The 22,369-nt window shown below is 35.9% G+C and overlaps 1 protein-coding gene across 1 annotated transcript in view; it reads right to left on the bottom strand.

Annotated features, from left to right (window-relative positions):
• Window positions 1–3,102: 3,102 nt before the first annotated feature.
• The window catches only part of LOC114363031 (uncharacterized), a 36,663-nt gene continuing 17,396 nt past the window's right edge, over window positions 3,103–22,369 (bottom strand). Inside the window, exons 2-7 of the mRNA XM_028318622.1 lie at window positions 13,772–13,977; window positions 12,222–12,375; window positions 8,632–8,749; window positions 4,015–4,181; window positions 3,756–3,812; window positions 3,103–3,279 (exon numbers count right to left, since the gene is read on the bottom strand). Coding sequence (XP_028174423.1) covers window positions 3,203–3,279; window positions 3,756–3,812; window positions 4,015–4,181; window positions 8,632–8,749; window positions 12,222–12,375; window positions 13,772–13,977 — 779 coding nt within the window. The 3' untranslated portion in view covers window positions 3,103–3,202. The remainder of the gene's footprint in view (window positions 3,280–3,755; window positions 3,813–4,014; window positions 4,182–8,631; window positions 8,750–12,221; window positions 12,376–13,771; window positions 13,978–22,369) is intronic.

Here is a 22,369-nt window from a genome sequence, read left to right as displayed (position 1 = left end):
CATCATCATTTCAGCCGTAGGACATCCACTGCTAACCATAGGAATGTCCCAATGATTTCCACATCGTCGATTTGGTAGCGGCCTGCATCTAGCGCCTGAAAAAAAAATAGGTTTCTTGATCTGTCGAGCAATAATTAATCTATCTGCCATCAGGATTATGAACTCTATTAATACAACCCACACGACACATCATCATCATCACATTTTCAGCCACAAGACATCAACTGCAGAATGAACTTAAGCTTCCCCCAATAATTTCCATACCGCGCGGTTGTTAGCGGCCTGCATCTAGCGCTTTCCTGCTACCTACCTACCTTTATAAGATCGTCGGTCCACCTTGTGGGTGGACGTCTCACGCTGCGTTTTCCGGTACGCGGCCTCTACTCCAAAGATCTCCACTCTAAACTGTTAACTGAAATTGGACAATTATTAAAACTGAATTATTTTATTCATAAAAAAGCACTTACGTTTGAAACCGCAACAAAAGTGTTTACCAATAACCCTGGGAAAAACAAGTTGTTTTTACGGTGAAATTAGGCACACAATTTGCTTTGCCAATTCATCATAAACGCTGACCGGGCCTTCCTTCAAAACAATTTGTTTATGAAGTTTATTTTCACTGTCAATATTGTGGGAGCGAAAATATCCGGATCTCAGTAGAGAGTATGTAAATAAAAAGGACACTGTTTTTATTGTACCAAAAAGTACTAAATAAACTTTATTATTTCATTTGTTATTATTTTTATTAGAATTTCATTTCTGTAACAAGCAGAGTCGATTTTCACAACCACGAGACAGGCAGGCAGCAGATTTTTTTCATTATCCTTCTTTTATTAATAGAATACTATAATACCCGTGTTTAAATTTCGATTCACACGGTTATCCGTCTGCTCGCTTGCCTCCTTTGACATAAAAAAAAAACGTATCAGTGAAGTCACAGTTCTGACACAGTACTTACCGGCACAGTGCGAAATATTCAGTCATAAATTCTCTATGAGTGCCTGTCAGTGTCAGTGACTACACAACAGTGCTCTCAATATCAGTTGTCAGTGCAAATACAGGAAATCACGGACATAATAACTGATGTGTACTGAGTAGGTACTGAAAAGTGAATTGAATAACTGACCCAACTGTAGCACTAACACTGAACGAACACGTGGACGGAACTTTGGCTTCACTAATATGTGTGAATCGACCTTAAACCTATTTTTTATACCTAACGTAAGTGCGCCTATTAACGACCCCCCAAAATTTGTATCCTATTACCGCCCTATTTTTCTTTCTTTCATAAAAGACATAATAACAGGTTCCAGAAAACACGTTACTTAAAAAATATCTAGATATGTTTATTGACTATCAAAACGATTAAAGTTTGTGTTCGTAAATAACCAGTAAACGGAGTTATTTCACATTAAATGGGACGCGCCCGCAACGGACGCACTTTTCATACTGACGCGCTCCCAGCTACTTAAGGTGCACCTTGTTATTAATTAGCGATTTTAACACATTTAAAATGAGTATACCAACATGTTTTTGCATAACAATATTAATTCGTACTTTAGTTTCCTTAATAAACCCTCAATATAGCCCTCTCGCTGTATTTATGTGGCTTAAATACAATTTTAAATAAGGGCGGTAATAGAAACACTTTTCATAATTTGGTTTCTAATACCGACCCATGGCGTTGTNAAAAAAAAAACAAATTTAACTAAAACTAAAAGCAAAACAAATTTAACTTGAAAAAATCAAGTGGTTCCCGAGCCTATGAGCGGGAATCGAACCCGTGCCTCTTGGAATATACCCAATTGAAGAGCAATATTCTTAGCGGTCGGTAATAGAAACAGAAAAAACGTTAATAGAAACACACCTCGTCTATAGGTCGGTAATAGAAACAACTGCTTATTCAGATTAAATTGCTATTTATTAATTATTGTGTGATTGAATACTCATTGTTACTACTTGAATTCAAAGATTACTTCATCATTGTTATAAATAAATTAAAGTGTCTTTTCTATCACCACGTCTTATATCTAATTTTCTAACGTTTATCCGAAGTCAGCTTAAACTGGCGGTAATAGGCGCATTTACGTTAGTCTTTCCTTGAAATTAAGCCCCAGAAGCCCCAATTCTAGTCTAACTCTTTAACCTTTTATAACAATGGCTTGCTCACTTGACTCGTTCAATTGAAACCTTGAAGTATAACTGAAATAAAGTAAAAGGCCATTAAAAGAAACAAACGAATTTCTTCGAACATTTTTTATTTATTTTCTAATTACGACTAGAGGAAATAATCTTTGGAGTACTGCGGAATAAATTTCGTAAAGTTTAATTAACATGAAAAGGTGAAGTTTAGTTAGCTTTTGATTTATTTATTCACATGAAAAATGTATTTCTTTTTGGATTCGTAACATCTGTTGGTAATGTCTTTGGTGCTTAAATTAATGAGATTAATTAATAAAGATATTTCATATATTACTTAATAAATCCTCTTGTATTACTTTTTTTACAAATATACAAACTTAAAATATACGCTTTGAAATAAGTACAATAATTCTTAATTATACGTATCAGTGTGCTTACCATGAGTTTGCGTTAGGTGTGCTCGCTAGCAAATGCGTCAAAAAATTATAATATGAAGACTTCGATTCTTGGAAGTAGCCAGTAGGGGCGCTCTAAAATTTGTGTCATTTTTTACGCAGTCGCTAGCGAGCACACCTAACGTAAACTCAAGGTAAACATACTGTTGTCTTTTTCTTTACTTAATAAACAAGTTAACATTTAGTTTTCTTGCTTGCAGGTAGTTGACGTGTCTAATTGGATCCTGATCGCCCAGTCAGTGTCAAAGGAAGGTATGTTGTAGAAAATTCTAGTATTGCATCGTATTTTTACATACGACATTGTGACATAAAATCCACTACATCTTATTACCATTATCTAATCCGGTTCAAAGCTTTTTTTTATCTATAATATTTTTTGAATACAGGCATTTATAAAAAACTTAAATGATTGAGAAAATTTCAACTTTTACACATTTTGCTATTTAAACTTATTATCCAACAATTACTATTAGATCAAGTATTTTTATACAAACGTCCTCGTAAGGTAAAAATCTTTCAATATGAAAATATATTAATTGCTATAGTAGAAAAAATAATATTCTTTATACAACGAAACCTAATTCAGTCTATGTTTTTGCCAAATATCACGTTTCTTGTAGCCGTAAAAAACAGAGTAACAGTGAAATAGTAACTAATATTTCTGAGCTTTTCGTTGAATAACCTGAAACAAAAATAGAGGCAATTAGTAAATGTTTAGTAGTAATAAAATATCTACGTTTTTTGTAGACAAATAATATGGTATTTAGACATTTCTGTTAATCTCATGGGAAGCATGATTGTGTTACGAGTGTGTTTACTACAATAGTCCAGCGGCGGCAGGGTTCGAACCCGCGCTCCTTGGATCTCGATTTGGCCAGTCCGACACCACTATTGCCGCTACAAGTATGTTGGCTACTGTATAATAATTTATTTTTTATAAATAAGTGAAATTAAGACATTTCGACACCTGCAAGGAAAAACATCGTAACTCAGTTTTGGGCATTTTTCAGGAGAGTGTGACAAAGTTTTGAACAATTCTCACTTAGTCATTTTAAATCCTAAAGCCAATCTGTCTTGATAAAATACTAAGTTATTATTCGGATACCTAGACTACCCTATGATTAAAATTTAAAATGTTTATAATAACGAAATCCTTACCGCTGTCTGGTTCTTGTTGCGTTTGCGCAGAATTTGACTCCGTTGTAGGAGGTGGATCTGCAACGAAAAATAAATTTTAATTTGACTCAATTTAACACACATGTTTCTTTATCAGACAAATAACGAACGGCCTTCACTAGCTGGGTTTTTATTGGCAGTCAAGCTGGCAATAGTGGCCACACAAGAGTTGCAGCAGTAATATGAAAGATCTCGTATATGCAAAAATCGTAATATCTACGTTTTATTACTAGTTTATTACCTCTATAGAAGATATCCCTCTTTCTACTGAAGTAGTTTGCAAGAGGAACCTGCATGTCGCATAGAATCTCCACGGTTGGAGGTAGAGCGTCGATTCTGACCACTGCACTTGTCAATGCAGTGTAGCGTTCGTTGACAACCTTGATTGATGATTTGGCGTTTAGTGGCCTGTGAACAATAAACAAGATTAAGTAGAATACCTAATAATTAGGTTTGTAGTATGAGCGTGGCATAGCGTAGCATCGGCGTCATGTTGACAAAGGATAAAGTATTTCAAGTATGTCAAATTTACCACAATATTTTAATTGATTAGAAAATTGAATTGAACTCGTGGAACCCTAAGCCTAGGTGCAGACCACCAACTTTTAGTTAGCCAATAGTTGGACCCGATTTTAATTTGTATGAAGAATCGACCGATACCAAATCGGTGTAATATGCGCACTTTCATACATCTCCATACGGATTAACAGCCCGACCCAATTATCGGCCAGCTAAAAATCGATGGTCTGCGCCTAGGCTAGTTGTCGCATGAAACAGCGGTAAAATTGATTTTTATTGTGTCTCGATTCACTATGGTAGGTACTTGAGGGGTATACATATAAAATGAAATGATTCATATAATTTCCAGACCTAAAGGAAATTGTCTACAATAATTAATCATATTCTCATTCACTACAAATCATTAGATACTGGATGTTCGTCAAGATTTTCTAAACTGCATTGTGAACAAAAAGTTTGTGATTATCTGGATAACAAGCTATTAATTTTATCTTAACGGCAAAGAATTACACGCAAACGTTTAAGTCATAATATCTTTTAATAACATCGCAAATTCCACGTGAAAAAATACGCGTGCTTTGTGCGGAATGTGGCATTTTAAATGTATTTGTAATTTTGTAATAGTTGCGATTTTGTAACAATCTTGTACAAATAGATTGATGTACTGTCGACATTTTTTCCACGAGAAGATCATACTTTAATAAATATAAGAATACTAGCTTTTGCCCGCGGCTTCACCCGCGTGAAATTTAGTTTGTCATAGATCGTCATAAATTATAGCCTATATGTTATTCTGGGTTATAAACAATCATACTGTAAAGTTTCATGAAAATCCGTTCAGTAGTTTTTGCGTGAAAGAGTAACATCACTGCCTTAAACTTCAATTCTTACGTGAAAGTACAATAATGTCTTTTACACATTACTGTAATTTTAATACCTCTAAATCCACCTTTTATTCAGTTGTAGAAATATTCAAATAAGCCTTAGAAAAAAATGCTTGTTCCCATAGTATGGACTAAGCGCCGCGTTGCTCTCAGCTTAGCCGTGCTCATACATAGGAATGCCTGAAATTTTTCAGCCGTTAGCGGCTGGACTATAAAAGGAAAAATTTAACTGCCTACGCAAAATGGTACGGGCAAATATGTGATATGGGAGTTCCAGAGAATACTGCGGGGTCAGGACTAGGTTTTATTATGTCGGACAAATTAATCTCGGCGTGGGGGATATTCTGGAGACACATTTAATTCAGCCTCTGGCCATAGCCATTTGGGGCTAGTTTTATTTCTTTATGAGAATTTTGATATGTTGATGAAATGGCTCACGCTTTATTGACGAATCTAAGTATTTAAAAACGGTTTTCAATAATATACCTACTTGCTTATTAAATTTGTAAAATATTGTTCCTTGTGCTAAATATGCTTGTGTTGTGAATGGGCTCACCACAATAGCACAGCGCAGGGTTTAAACTAGCGTTCTTCGGATCTCGAGTCGGTCCATCACCTTCACCGCTGGCCTATTTGTCGCCTCAAATGAAATGCTCATCATATTTTTTCCTGTTCAAACAAATCATTAAGACATCATGGCACCCTTTAGTCAGCCATCAAGTTAAAACACAACACTCCATATTAATGTGTGTGTTACTTGTACTAAAAAAATATTACAATGTAGGAAAATAAAACAAATTCTAACAGTCCTCAGTTGACTTTCAGTTAACCCCTTTCCCACCAAGTTCAATAAATCGGTTTCCAATTACACTCCATCGATATTGTAATCAATACAACATCAACAATGTCCGATATTACACCGAATAAGCGGAATGCCAGCGACAAACTAACTGCGTCGACGTTTCCGAAAATGTCCAGGTTGTTAACCAACTTTCGGCAGCATCCGAATTATGTAGACCCAAACTGTAAGGTAATGGGAACGTACGGGACGATGTTTTGAACGAGCCGGTCAAGGAATCGATAGTTTGTTAAATTATTTTAATATGACAATCGACAGATACCTACATATTTTTGTTGCAAAATAATATCATTTACAACTTAGTGATGAGATGTATCATCTTGATAAAATTGTTAAAGAAATAGTAGGTAGTTCAAATAGCTGTGTTCAATATTGCGCAGACGAAATCATATCACGTTAATCACCGTGATGACTTATTTCATTGTAATACAGACTATTTTGCGACAAAAAGGTATCATTCAAGTCTGATGTATGGTTGTCGACTGTATATTCACGTTTTGGTATAATCAACTTTGACATTGGTTCAAACTATTTTATAGTTTCCTTTATAATTTTCCGATTTTTTGTTGCTCTATTTGGCTCATGTATTTTGATTGTCGATGACATCAGTCATTGATCTAGATTTAGGATGGATCTACATCACTATTGTGTAGTAACAAACGTCACCATAGTTTTCCTGTCAATAGCCTATTGTATTAACCCTTCTGTCCTATCCTACATTATACTATATTCCCACATTTGTTCCACCCCATAATGAATGCGGAAGTGTGCGTCCGTGACACACCTCAGCGACAAGTCACCGACATTCGAATCAAATTGACGCGATGTGTGAAAAAGCACGGTTGGCGGCACTCGATATTTTTTGGGGAAATCGTGTGAAAAAAATGGTAATGCGGCGAGCGGGAACGGTTGATATTGATCGCGATTATTGTCTGATAATGTGAGCATTGATTTACAACTTGGTTAACTGGGAAATATGTTGATGTATTCGAGTTTCTGTTTTTGTTTTTATTGTTGCGTCGGTTATCTGTTTGATTTATTTTCGTTTCATTTTATTAATGACTGGTTACAAGACATTGGACATAATAACAGTTTATTTGGATCATTGTTATGCTTGTTATATGTACGTCCAATAACACCTCCATAATTATTGATAAGGTAGGCACTTATAACATATAGGTTTATATAATGTGGTTACTGGTTAGTAAATTATTTTGAGTTTTTAGAATTTAGTCCGCCTATTTCACATCTTTGATAACTGGAGTAACTAATGTAGCAAATAAATCAGATTCTTAGTTTGGCAGATGAGTTATTAAAAACATATTTAACACTTTATAATTTAAAAGCGGTTTTAAACGCAATAGATTCCCATGTGTTTTCACTTTAAGTACGTTTCAGTGAGTGTTTGGTAATATTCAAGACTCGATCCTGAGTTCTGAAGTTCCGGCTGTCCGGTAATCGAACTGTTCCGGTATTTATTACGTTATAAATAACCGTTTTCAGCGACGAACTAAGTTTGTTAGTAACTTTAGTACTATGAGATGGTTGCAATCGTGTTTACATACGTTAAATTTAAAGTGCTTCATCGCATCGATGAAGTTATTGGTCTCTGTGGACTAGTTATAGATACAATTCCGACATAAATAAGTGATGATAAATGAACTACTAGAACGTACCCATTTAAGATCCGTACAATTCACCGCAATAACGATGATAGAAAACCAAATTACTGTCGTTTTTATTACTTTTTCTATACGAGAACTTTCCTTGAAGTTCCCAAAAACTTCCCTGAAAGCTAAAAAAGTACTCAGGGTTTCAATATTTGACCAATATGAAATTTCACCCCGTGCGAATTTCAGACAGGTTGGCAGTGTGATAACTAAAACTATTTCTCACGCGATTTTCTACTCGATTGAATTTAATATCGATATTATAACCGGTATCGAGTTACATCACTAAGCTAATTCGGCACGACAACGTAACTCAAGCCTTGTGTGACATTTAACATGAATACTCCCCACTCGAACTACGTTCTTCGGTGAATGGTTTACATTTATCGATAATTTGTATGGCATGTAATCGAGATATTAGATATCTGATATGTATAGGATGTTAAATGGGTCACATTCCCTAGTATACATATGATTAGGCAGCTTATGGCAAAATTGATGAATCAATATCTTACCATTCAAAAATGGCTCGATGCACAAACGACTCTACCAAATAGCTTAATGATTGGCTTAGGCGACAATCATAGTCCTAAGATGTCAGTATCGGAAGAATCGAAATCAGGGTGAACGCGGGTTTAAGCCCTGTCGTCTGCTGGACTATTGGGGTGAACTTATTCGTAACAAGCATATTTAGCTTACCACGAGGGGTTAACGAGATTTTTTTATTGTAGAAATTATTCAAAAAGTGTCTAAGTTTGTTACGTCTTTTTAAAGATTTATCACGTATAGAGTCAGCGTCAAATTAGCCAAAAAGTTCGCAACACGTCTTTGGTACAATTGGAATAAGGTTGTGTTGTCTTTTTGGCCACTTTAGGTGTCAAAAACCATTTGATGCTGACTTTACTACGCTTCGCTTACAAACTCACCTGTTCCCAGCCAATATCACGAGCTCTGGTTTTGGATAAACGCCTTCCACCGAGCAAATGATGTTCAGGAAGCCATCTTCTAACCTATCCTGGATCATATCAAATCTTCTTTCTGGGACTGCAACAAAGAAATATAACATTAATTGAATTCCATTTTTTTTAATGCTAGACAAGGCAGGTTTTTGACCTATTGATATTTTTATCAGTACGTAGACGTTTTTCAGGGCACTTATACACGTCCCAAATATAGCATGCCCAACCACCACTTCGGGAAAATAATCAAAGAAGTGGCGAAATTATAATCTGAACTACGTATTAGGACGTTTTCAATTTAGACGTTTCGTGCCGAACATTTGCCCCGCGCTTGCCGTTCGTTTGCAAGACCGCACAAAGTAGATTGTATGACAATTGCGTCAGAATAAAATTGAGAATTACCAATATTTCGTGTGAGGTCTTGCAAACGCAATGCAAATGTCAACATCTAAATTGAAAGCGCCCTTAGAAACTGTAAATTTTTAACTAATAAAGCCTTACTTCATACCGAGCTCCTCGTGTATCTGGTGATGTTCGTAAACGTATTTTTGATTGCAAAGTAATGTCACGTAGACTGAGACAGTTGACTCACTATTAAGTAGAATGCTACAAAGATACCGTAAAAATTAGTTATTGTTCAAATGATATGCTTGAATAGATTTGAAAAACAAAAGTACAAAAATAAAGAAGCTATTATATGCCTAATGTACTACCAGATATTAACCTCTTAAGTGCCACAAAACACAAGCCACTAATACGCAATATGGCCGCCATATACTTGCAGAGGGAAGCTAAGTTGGAACTAATCGCGCATTACCGGGACACGCCACAGAAACAAAGCAAGGATGGAGGCTAATGGAATACAAATGGCCGTATTGCTTATAATACGATAAAATCCATCAATATTTGAAGCTATGTTTGGGATGTAGAGATACTAGAAGGGACTTTTGGCTGTCTCTACTCGTATGGGCTAGAACTTATCCAAACAATCTTTACTATTTTCTGCAATAACTTCGTCTAAATTTATGTACTGCCTCCTGCCTGACTCTCTCTGTCTTATTGCCAATATGAATTCTCTGTCAGTATACTCTCTCTCGTTGACTAGTAGAAAATGTAACCACAGAGACTGGTAAAGATTTCCCATTGGTATTAAGGCAGCCGTTTGTACAACGGAACGAATAGCGTGTGATAAAGTACTAATAACTTATGTTTTAAGTACAAAATTTTATCTCATACAATTAAAAGAACGTCGAGTACCAGTGATTCAGAAAAACATACACTTTTTTAAGTTCAGTTAAGTTTGCAATTAAATATTTTTACTAATAGTCATGAATGTTTTAGTATTCTCTTCAATATTTCCTTTGCCCAGGATCTTTGAAAAAAAGTGGCAATAAATTACCACATCCAGCGCCCAGACAGGCCCCTACATCTTCGTTAAAACAATATAGTATCCATTACAGTTTGCGTGATCGTGAACTGTTGAATGTACCTAAATATACTTTGCCCGGGCCAAAATACTGCAATTTGATGACATCTAAATTACATCGGCTTTATGCAATGTCTGGGCACTAAACATTTTATTGTCAGCTCCGGTATATTTTATAATCCGATAAAAGATGACACAGTATAGGTGAATGCAGTAAGGTAGCTCTACTAAGCATACTTAATAGATGTCATAGGCATGGAGAGCGATTTTTACGCATAAAAAGGCAGGTAGTATTTGACCGCAATCGCATCTGGAACATATTATTATCTGCCCTGTAAGTGCCTATTCACTCTCGCCTTATAGCCTCTCAAATACTTTATTAAGCAATTAGTAAATATTTTGTATCCTCTTAATTACAAAATTGATAATATTTTTTATTGGAATAGTAAGTAACTAATTGAAATCACTTGAGGCGTAAACAGTTATCTGTTAGTTATATTCATTTACAAAAGTTACGTAATAAATAAACGAATGACTCTACTGATATTAGTAAGCTCTTGTCGCCAAAGATAAATATATTTTTTTTACATAGAAAATGTCTATGATTGAAGGATTTCATTGCGTAAGACTGTACTGTAAGAGACTTATACGTAGAACTTTAACATTTTTATTTATATCATTGGCATTATACCTGGCTACCGCCGTACCTATGAAATAATCCAAAACTTGATAGTATTTTTAGGTAGCCAAAAGAGGGTTACTATGAATTTCATATTCAATGAAATAATACGGTGCCATGTGGTGCCATTAAGCACTATTATATTACACTATAAATAATTACCTAAACAGCGATTAATTTAATAATATTGGTTTAATGAAATGAACGTGAAATACCTTAACTTTACTCGAGCTATCCAAATATTTTTACCTGTCTGATTCTGCTAGCTGTACAAATATTTCTAACCTTTATTGCCGGCAGCATAATGCCAAACTTACTTTTGCCGTTCGCTGTACAAACAGTACATCAAGTTGGCAAAGCAATTTCCGCAGTGAGGTTCCACAAAGCGCGGCTGCGCTAGCGATTCTGGTTCTGAACGTTATTGCTCGAATTGTGTGCTGTTGTAAAATTATAAGGAATGTTTGTCTGAAAGTTTGCTGCTTGAGCAGTTAGCCAGATGTAAGGAATATCCAAGCAATTTGTTTTTTAAACACAAGGGGAAAGATCTTGGGTTGAATCTCACCAAATAGAAAGTGATGATTACAAAATATAATTTGCCATCACTTTAATTTCATCGTTTGGTACGTTACGTTGATCTCTATACTCTCCACAGAGTATGTTGAAAAAATCTTCCATCCCTCTCAAGTGTAATAGGATGCTAGTATGAGTGTCATACCGCATCCCTACACAAACATTGAAAAGTAGCAATGAGCCTTCATTGCCTACTTTTTTTTTAAGGGACGCGCGCTGGTAGCTTGAAGAGCTTTTCCAGCTTCACCGGGCAGAGTGGCGAGTACAGAAGGTACTCTAGCCGTTTGGCGATCGTCGGTGCGCATCGATCGCCAAACATTGCCTAATCCAGTAGGGCTATCGTTTTTATACTTACCTAACAGTTGGCGTCACTGGCAAGTGACAGGACCTTACTCTAGTGGCGCCCCTGGTGAGTACGAATGCGATAGTTCTCCTACCGCTTCAAGATTCTCCAGTTGGCGCTACTGTCTTAGCCACTAGCGAGTTACACTACACTACTCTACATTGGCGCTGATTGGTGAGCGCTAAAACGAAAGTCGTCATTGGCCTTTATCGAACAACAAGCGGTCGCCCGCTAATTCGTACGTATAGATCCTGTTTTACCCCCTTAGGGGTTGAATTTTGCAAAATCCCTTCTTAGTGAGCACCTACGTTCTAAAAGGAACCCCATGCATCCATTTCAGACTCCTAGCACCTGTAGTTTCTGAGATTTTGTGATGAGTGAGTGAGTGAGGTTTTATTTGAAGGGACGCGCGCTGGTAGCTTGAAGAGTCTTTCCAGCTTCACCGGGCAGAGTGGCGAGTACAAAAGGTACTCTAGCCGTTTGGCTTTCGCTTTTATAGATATATGTAGATAGACTGCCATGAGTTGATGATGACTCACCAAATATAGTCATGGGCCTCGTCCTCTGATCCTCAGCTAGGAAGGTGGAGACCACACAGGTATAGTTTCCCGTCATCTCAGGAGTCGGAGACAGGATGTGCAGCGCCCGATGCTGCGTGTACGGGTTGTGGGACACTTTGTAGTTCAGGTTAAGCTGGAATCAAAAGATCATCATCATCATCATCATCATTTCAGCCACAGGACGTCCACTGCTGAACATAGACCTCCCCAAATGCTTTCCACGTTGATCGAATGGTAGCTACCTTTACGATGTCAATCAAAAGATAACTTGTGAAAAACATGATGCTTTTGGCGTTTGAAGCAAACATTATTTCAAATTGTGTAGGTATCCAGACAGTAGTATTGATTTAAAAGGAGCCCTGAATGTCAGTTTGATAAAATATGTTCCTTGATTAATGACTGGCTTTCGATTCTGAACTGACTTTATAAATGTTCTCAAAACTAGAAAAAATATTACAAATCTAGGTAATTTATTATTTTATCGTTCTTTTCAACCTAGTGTTAATCACGTCTAGACAAAGGCCTCCATCAAAGATTTCGACAACGATCGACAAACTATCACATTCATCCTTTTATACTGATTTAAGTACTAAAAACTATTTTATTGGTGACGTGAATATCTTTAACTATAATGGTGTGGTATTTACAGTTTGTACCTACCTATGATAATAATATGACCTTTTTACACAATGGTGCGAATACTGTTGAAATGTTATTCGCCCAACACTTCGTTACTGAAATTCTGCATCAAGTGTCAGCGTTCATAAAACGACGGAGATTGCTTCCAAATGATTAATGCCTCGGCCACTCTCCGCCATCAAATATTAATTACTACATCAAGCATTGTAATTATGTATCAGCCAGAATACGAAAGCGCGTATTGTGATGAATTAAAACGTTCGTTTGTAAAAAGGCAGATTACATTATTTATGTGACGTTAATGTTTTTGACTGAAAGAAGTTTTTGCTTGATTAATTAACGTCAATTGAGACTTGATCCCTGGTCTCTTCTCATGACCTTTGGCTTAAATTGGAAGAAATCCACTGATTCAGGTGCTAACTTAAATTATTTACACCCAGATAGTCTTTATTTTAAAAGCACTTCGCGTAAAGTGCGGTAAAATCATATGTCATCTACTGTCATCTTACATACCTACACAATTACTAACTAACTACGTCAGATATAATCTGGTGGAATTCAATTTTACCGTGAAATATCCATCTCTAGTACATAAACACATCTCTTTGCAATGAGGGCTATCGTTTTTATACTTAACAGTTGGCACCCCTGGCGATTGACAGGACCTTACTCTGCAGTGGCGCCATCTTGATGAGTGCAAATGCGATAGTCTTCCTACCACTTTCGCGCTCACCAGTTGGTGCCACTGTCTTCGCTACTAGCAAGTGACAGGACCTTACTCTACAGTGGCGCTAACTGGTGAGCGCTAAAACGATAGCCCTCATTGCTTGCCACAAATTGCTTTCAGCCTATTTATATATTTTTGTCTATCTCATGTAACAAATATTTACCTTATTCTTCAACATGCCCAAAGCCTGCGGCTTCTGCGGTGGTATCCACTGGTACACCGGCTGCGACTTGTCGTTGTAAAACCACTTGACAACTAAACCAGTGACGTTGTCGGTGACGTAATCACAGTCCATGGTGACGGAGTCCAGTGTCCCGTACTGGAACACTTCTGGCACTCGCATGTTGATTATGCGGGCTGATTGGACACCTGAAAGATATAAATAGAGGTTTTAAAAATTTCAGAAGAAAATAAAGTTTATTATTTTTGATGCCACAAAGACAATCTATGATTCATGAAACTCAAGGCCATCGAAAAACATTTCGAACATGAAGAGGAGTCGTAAGATGACAGAATGGAGTCACGTGCGTGCGCGGTCTCATGCACTCATTTAAAGATAATAGGTACTTTATTGTATCAATAGACACAATAAAGTACCTTTTCCATAGAAAACAAGCTTTATTAATAATATCAAGACTTCCAGTGTTATCAGTTTTTACTCAACGTCTTTTTTTTAACTTTCATTTAGTTAAAAGAAGAAAAAAGTAAAAATAAACAACAAAGTATAGGAAAGTTTCAGTGACTTTTTACCTATATAAAATACACCGTCAAAGCTTTCAACTGTGATAAAAGTTTGCCAATTTCATTAAGGTTCCGTAAAAAGTTCGCAAAAACGGAATCCTTATAAAATCACGAGTGATTTTACTCAACAAAAAATACTTGGTAATCCTAAAAAGTAGAAAATGATGTTTTGAAAGCATTTCTAAATTATTTTAAACTTTTCCTTTTTTAGACGCTGGCTTATTGAAATGTACGTACACATTATGTTATCTTCGTGATATCTATTTAATATGTCAAGTTTTAATTGATTCTAAAACTATTCATTTTAGAATCATAATATGTGTACCTATTTCAGTGTGCTGAACCTTTCATACGTGAGTATCCCACCCAACCGATTTTTTTATCAGATTTAAATTCAATCCCGCTGAAAAAGCCGTCGAACACAAAAAATGCATTACTATAAAACTATAAGTTACACAAAAACACAAAAGTTGCGTTTTAAAAATAAAATTCAAGCGGTTGTTTATCATCGACACAAACATCGTAATATTTCACAACAAAGTTAAATGTTATAAGCATGAAATATGCTCCGTTCATGCACTCAGCGAGAAATGTACTGAAATGCTTTTGGCTACATGTTCAGTGTTGGAACACAATCGAATGTGTTATCGATATTTAAATTCGAATAAAAGCAATGGAAGTGCTAACTACTATTTCGATTTCTATTTGTCACTTTATTTGGAGTAAAACCACCTGCAATCATGAATCGTATTCGCTCTCATTACATTTTCATAATTATCTACGTTGATATCCAGGTTATTAATATGACAATTTGCTCATTTTTTGTAACATACCTAGAGTTCAGGACATAATAATATAGAGACTTACAGGACCTAAGGCCAGGGACGAGTTATAGAGAAGCGCTTAAAATTATAAATGCATTACTTTAGTACATTTTCTATCATCATCATCATTTTGAGCCAAAGTACGTCCACTGTTGAACCACAAGCCTCCTGCTACCTTTATGAGGTCTTCGGTGACATTTTCTATACTTACTCTATCATCATTGTAGCGGTAAGCAAAAACTCTTTGCGCCGGGTATAGGCTACGGCGGTTGCGATGGTAACCGGGTTGTTGATGTCAGTAGAACGTCAGGTAGTAAAATAGGAGATTTTACAATATATTATATTTTATTCAAAAGTGACTACGTGAGTTTCCATAAGCCACGTACCCTTTATTGGTGACCCCGACGTGATCTGAACACGTTTTGAGCCATAGGACGTCCACTGCTGAACATAGGCCTCCCCCAATGATTTCCACAAGGTATGCAGCTGTAAGGCGCTGGATGCAGGCCGCCACCAACTTACACTACAGGATTACATAATTGTTTCTTGCGCTGCTTCTTCTCAGCACTGGCCCATTTATTGTCCCGAAGCAGTGGTAGGGTTAATATTGGGACGTGTAAAAGTGCTTTTTAAAAGCCTATTTGCAAAAATAAATGAGTTTTTTTAGAGAGTTTCTATAAAAGGTTAATTAGTATAATTACTATCGACATTAGACCCCCACTATTTTAATTTATCAAACGCAATCATATTTATGCAATTGTACAAAACTAAAGTTAACCTGAATTTCTCGGAATAAAGTTAAAACACCAAGGAATACTTACGCAGCTCTCAGGCGCTAAGTGTAACTGGCAGAAGTTGTTTCTATTAAGTTACTTTGCACCGTATATAGGCTTCACATTAAAATACAGACAGCAAAACAGTTTAAGCAGTGCAGTGTAGTAAGTAAGCTATTCTGCTAATACGCATTGTCAATGTGAAAGTTTGTGAATATGGATGTATAGCTGTTTGTCTCTTTTATGCAAAAACCAGGTAACTTATTTTGAACAAAATTTAGAGCTATTTTAAAGCATTAGTATTTTTGAATACAAATCACTAATAATCCCATTAACCCCTCGTGGTAAGGTAAATAATATGCTTGTGGTACGACTGGGTTCACCACAACAGTTGATACATATTTTTAGTCTTTGACGAGTCTGTTTTAATTATAATGTATGTAACTACTAAACATATTTTAAAAAGCAATTCATGACGTAATCTCTCTCATTAAATAATACAGATAGGAAAAACCTTTTACAAAAAGGTTTTTCCAAATAAGGCCGACTAATCCCAAGTAAAGAGTGTTTCCCAAAACTTCATCGACAAGCCCAAAACACGTGCAAAATTCGTATTTATCTATGTTAAACATTTTCACTCCAACGTTCTGAGGTAAAATATTTTTAGGTATTTGGCTTCCCAAAACAATTTATCACTAGAGCCCCGTGGTAATACTCGGGGACATAATATTCGACGTGATGGGTTGAATTCCGATGGGGAGGGACAAAAAAATTAAAACATTCCTTCAATGTAGGCAAAATCAATAATAACGGACGTCCCTTCGCATTAGCCTGGGCGCGCACAGCGTGGGAGGAACAGGCAGTACTTTTCAAATTAAGACACGTAATGAAATACAAATAAATAAACAAGTCTGTTTGATTAACTTATTTAAAACGTTTTTCTAAACACCCCTAAATTCATCAAAATTGATATAGCGAAGATCCAATGTTGCTGAATAAAGTTAAAGTCAAAATTTCTTTATTTGTATAGACTATTAAATAGTTCTTACAAATCGTCAAATATTTTGCTCTTAAGGAGCCTCTACATGTCTCATAATCTTTTTACCCTACCAGCGCTTCGAGACCAACATTTGGCAAGTGCTGAGAAGAAGCGCCGCAACAAACTCAGTCACCACTGTTATGACAAACCATGAATACCATGATAGATTGGATTTGTAAGAAGAGCTGGCGTAATTTGCCCAAAAAAGCTTTAACAAGTGCAAAAGTGTCAACATTTTAACAAATTCCTAAACAAATCAATGAAAAATGTCTCATATATACTTATAGTAAGAACAATAAAGATTTAGTGGAATTAGCGCGACGTAGAATTGAAATACACCTGGACAAAGCGGTGTATTTATTTGAACGAAAATACACAGCTGTGTGACCTTTTTTGGCTGTATTTTCGTGGTCCGTTGGCCAGAGCTCGTTTATTTTGTGAACGCAGCAGCACGAATTGTTTCTAGCGCGATTCAGAATATTGGACTGTATGCGAACACAAGGTCAGTGAAGCACTTGATGACCTTTAAAACCACTTATTCAGCATCATCACTATTTATTTATTTACTAAGATACTTTCACACTCAATTACAAATCGCACACCTTTATCACTCTCATCAAAATTATAATTAATACAGCATGGCTCTACTTAAGGCTTGGTATTTCTGCTAAAGTAGGTATTTCGCGCTGTCAAAATCTGCGCGCGCAATACTTCGCCGAAGACAGCGCGCCAAAGAGCTCTCGCGGCTACACAGTATAGAAATACCAGTTGGTTAGGTTAGGTTGACTTCCTTCCGTTCAAGCGTCACACTCACAGCACTTTCTTTCTAATACAAATCATATCCAAGTGATACTAATTAAAACAACTTTCAGAATTTTTGGGAATATATTTTAGAATCGAATAAATATAAAATATAACTGCCAAAGTAAACACGGTTCAAAGAGGCGTGGCGTCACCCGACCTTCCGGAATTTTCAAGATTACGTCACCCGACCTATCGTTAGGTCCTCGGGAGCTTGAGCGATTGGAAAAACATTTTATGATCAGTTACTCTTAGTAGCGATTATTTAGAGCTTGGATAATAAATTATAGTTGTTGCAATTCACGAAACTTTGCATGTGGTTAATTACATTAATCAGTACACGCATCAATTTTGTTCAGTCTTTTTGTTTATTAATAAATAAAAATATCATACTAAAATTGCATACATATTTTTTTGTATTGGTCTGGGTGTTTTCTTTCCATAATTTATGTATAACGTATGTACGGGGCTCTGTATTGAAAATCACTATGAGCATCACACGCGGTTACCTGCCGCAGGCACCCGCTCTGAGCACTCATGGGAGTTTATGCAGAGGTCGCTAGAGTTTGACTTTGAGCTTTGTTTATAGTCATTACGAAGCAGATTTTGATGGGAAACTGCACTGTCTTGAATTCGAAAGGGTAATTTGACGGTGTTAGGGGAATTCTAGGAATAAATGCAGAGCCTCCTCATTGAAATTGAGACATTTCAATTTGAGATTTCACTTGACATTGATTGCAATCTGACATGGAGTTTTCAAACACTTGTAAAAATAAAAAGTAATTAAATCAAAAGCAGTAAGACTCCCAAAATAACTTTCTACCCCTTTTACACGTTTGTCATAAATTATAATATTAAGGAATTGTTAAGCAAAATTTCAAGTAGATTGAACCAAATAATCACTGTCCCATACAAACTTTGCCCCCTTATTTCACCCCCTTCATTTCTTGACCCCATTTCGGAAAATCGGATGCCTACGTCATACAAAGAACACACCTTCCAACTTTCAGGTCTCTACGATATCCGTCAGTCATTTAGGACTAAGCATTTTTATTAGTTGTCCAATACTCTATCGTTCCAGGTATGTCATTGACAGGAGGGCGCTACTATCTTAATGGGTTATTTATTAGTCCCAACTTTATACCACTTGACATTTCAGAATCGTTTGACTTTAGATACCTAAGCGATTTGATATTCAGAGTCCCTTAATGAAATCAAGTTCTAAAATAACTTGAGGTGTTGTACCCGATCAAGCTTTTCATTGCAGGACAGTTAAATAGTTTTATTATTAGTTTCTTCTTTAAGTCTTGATTTGTCAGAGTAGGTAAAGGCTCCATGAGAGCAAAATTTAGCTTTATAATAGTTTTTAATTTTTTTCTTGAAATATTTGACGCCTTGTAATCTCTCGTTAATATAGGTCCACACAAATAAAGAATGTTTGACTTCGACTTTAATAATTATGCTCTTACATAATTAGAATAATATAAGAATAAGAATTTTTCGGTTTTTATATAAGGTGTTATTTTTTTAACTGATCATATTTTACCAACACATCCTATTACCCCCTATTGGGTTAGTAGTAGTTTCGCACGATTTTCCTTCGCACGAATATGCGAAACGTCCCCTTTCAATAATAAATTTTTTTTAGTAGGCGTTTCGCCCGGATGTATTAGAAGTATTAAAATCGCGTGCGAATCGACTCTTTTTTGAACTAGTAGTATGCGATTACTAGTTCTCAAAGGGGTCGATTCGCACCCGTTCGATTGTGAAAACCAAACTAATATATTTACTGTAAGTAAATGCTAAATAGTAAATATTAGTTTGGATTGTGAATATCCTATCCTACTATAATATTATAAAGGCGAAAGTTCGGATGTCTGGATGTCATGATGTCTGGATGTTTGTTACTCTTTCACGCAAAAATTACTGTACGGATTTTGTTGAAACTTTATAGTATTATTGTTTATAACCCAGATTAACATATAGGCTAACTTATGACGATATGTGACAAATAAATTTCAATAAATAAATAAGACGTGTCTAAAAAGCGAACTCTACCTATCGTCATTGGTTAAAATCTACAGCGCTGGACAAACTACTGTATGACGTTCGTAAATATTCATTCGGGGGAAGCCGTGAAACGCCATCTATCAACATGATATCTAACGGGGGTAAAACGAGGTCCACGCGAACGAAGTCGCGGGCGGCCGCTAGTTTATAATAGGTAGCTTTCCCTCCGCAACCTTATTGGTATTCCATGTATGTGTCTTTTAACTGATTTCTGTTAAACATTTCATGTAAAATTTGTCCAGTTATAACTCCATTTACATCTGCATCTGTAAACAAGGGTTCATGTTCTCCAGCCCAGATGCCGAGTAAACAGAATCGTCTTTCAGTGACGTGCAGCTGCCCCTATATTTGACCCTCTGACCTAATTTTTTATTATTTATTTGTATCAGTGTGCTCTTCTAATAAGTGTAAGACGATTGTATGTAGGTACTATTAATATGTAATTTTAACTCATTGGTTTTGTCTCATATTTAAGGAATTTACTATGTATCATGAGTAGAGTCTTCGTTTAAAAGGATGCGAACGATTTAAATTTCAATAGGTAGACAAAATTGATAATTCTTAATTATCAAATATTTTAGCTTTCTCCAGTAACACTGATATTATTATACTGTGACTCATCAAAGTCATCATTGTCAAAAATATTGACAAATCGCGAACTGTCACGTCCAAAAAACTGACACGCGTCCGTCCTCCGTAAGCGCCACCGCGCGACTGATTGAGATTGTCCAAGCCGTCATGGACGATTTTTTCCACATTTTTTAACATAGTAACTAAATAAGACGCAATATAAAAATTCCATCCGTTAAAAGCCCTCAAGTTATTTCTGAACTTTAGTTTAGTAAAAGATTTAGAATCTCAAATCGCTTATTTTAAAAATAAAACCATAATTAGAAAACGAATAGAGGTAACTTTGGGAATTTATTCTATCGAGTCAACTTCATCAAATCGTGTTTCCATCCGTTAATAGCCCTAGAAAATATCCTCAACTATGCCCAATAAAAATCTTAGCCTTTAATTTTACTGTTTAGTACCTCAAAAATGAAAAATGAAAACCTCATTTTCGCCATTTTCTCTGCTACCCGGCCTTAACAGTCCAAGATTTCTACGTAATACTAGACAGGCAGGGCTTACACTACGATATTGATCATGTTACAGACATTTTGAACAAATTGTTTAGTTAAATGTGCTAGGAGGTCCACAAAATTTGTACTCGTACAATTTTTATTTGGAGCTATTGTAGCTCTTGTCCGCCTGAGCTACATCATTTTCAATCTGAATATCTTTCCTAGTAATAAGTATGTAGTTTGCATAGGTAGAAGTCCTTGTCTATAGGCGTATGGCGTACGGCCCTTGCCACAATCTGCATCCTTCATAATGCATTGAACTGTGAATGTAATATTATCCTAATACTTGTGTATTATGTTATAGTAATATTTAAATCATTATAAACATATCGCAAGATTTAATTAAAGTAATTAACGTCATTTCAAGAAATGTTATTTCAAGATGTTTTCCATGAAATGGGACCAATCAAAACTCTTTCTCATTTACTTGTTTCCTTAGTCATTTTCCTTGTTTACCTGTTACGAACATTATCTAAATGTGAAACTCATTCCAAATTGTTTTCTGTAAAAAAATAATTTGTTGTAGAATTGTTTAGGTGATAAACTTAAGTTCCAATTCAAAGTATGTCATCATAACAGAGAAAAACCTTAATTATTTATTTTTATAAGGTCCAATCTAATTCTTGTATTCTTACCCAAGTTGTTTATTACCAAATAAATCAACTTCCTTCAACTTATCAGCGACATCCAAAGCATTCAAGGCAACTAATCCTCTCGTAAGAATGATCGAACAAACACCCTTCATAAAAGGGTTCACCCGGTGCCGGGGCCGGAATGATAGGAAACCACGAAACAATATTCCGGATCCATCCGGGAATTCTTCCCTCGATAATATGATGTTTCCGGTAGAACGAACGCCTAATGCCCGGGTACCCGATTTCCTTGAGGGATTTATTTCTATAAAAAAGCCTTTACTAGATCTGTCAGCAGATTTCGGCTTAATTGTTCATGAAAATTGATTGGTTAGAGCACTGGCCCATGTTAGAGACTTGGGAACGCGTGGCTTTGCTTTTTTTAGGAGAACACTGTGATCATTTTACAGTCGCGGAATGAAAAGGTTCGTCACCTTAGTGTCGGTTTTCGCTTGCACTAGGTACTGTAAGAGTCAAACCTGCCAACATAACAGTACAAGAAACAGTGCTGCTAACATTTAAATAAATATGACGTTTGCTAACGAATAAGGTTTTGCTTGTTTACTTTTCTATCCCATCAGTGCAATGCAATGATGACATTGACCAATTGACAATAGTTAGTTTTTTTTTTATTTAAAAGAAATAATAATGGCAGGTTGAACCAACAAGAAGGTTTTAGATAAATCGTCAAACAACTTTTATCTGAATAATTTTGAACTTTAGTGACGAACAGTTAAAGATTATTTTCTCTAAC

This window comes from Ostrinia furnacalis, unplaced genomic scaffold (assembly GCF_004193835.3).
Source record: "Ostrinia furnacalis isolate ACB-3 unplaced genomic scaffold, ASM419383v2 OfSCF6942, whole genome shotgun sequence".
In the NCBI taxonomy this organism is placed as follows: Eukaryota; Metazoa; Arthropoda; class Insecta; order Lepidoptera; family Crambidae; genus Ostrinia; species Ostrinia furnacalis.
This window is presented reverse-complemented; position numbering and strand designations above follow the sequence as displayed.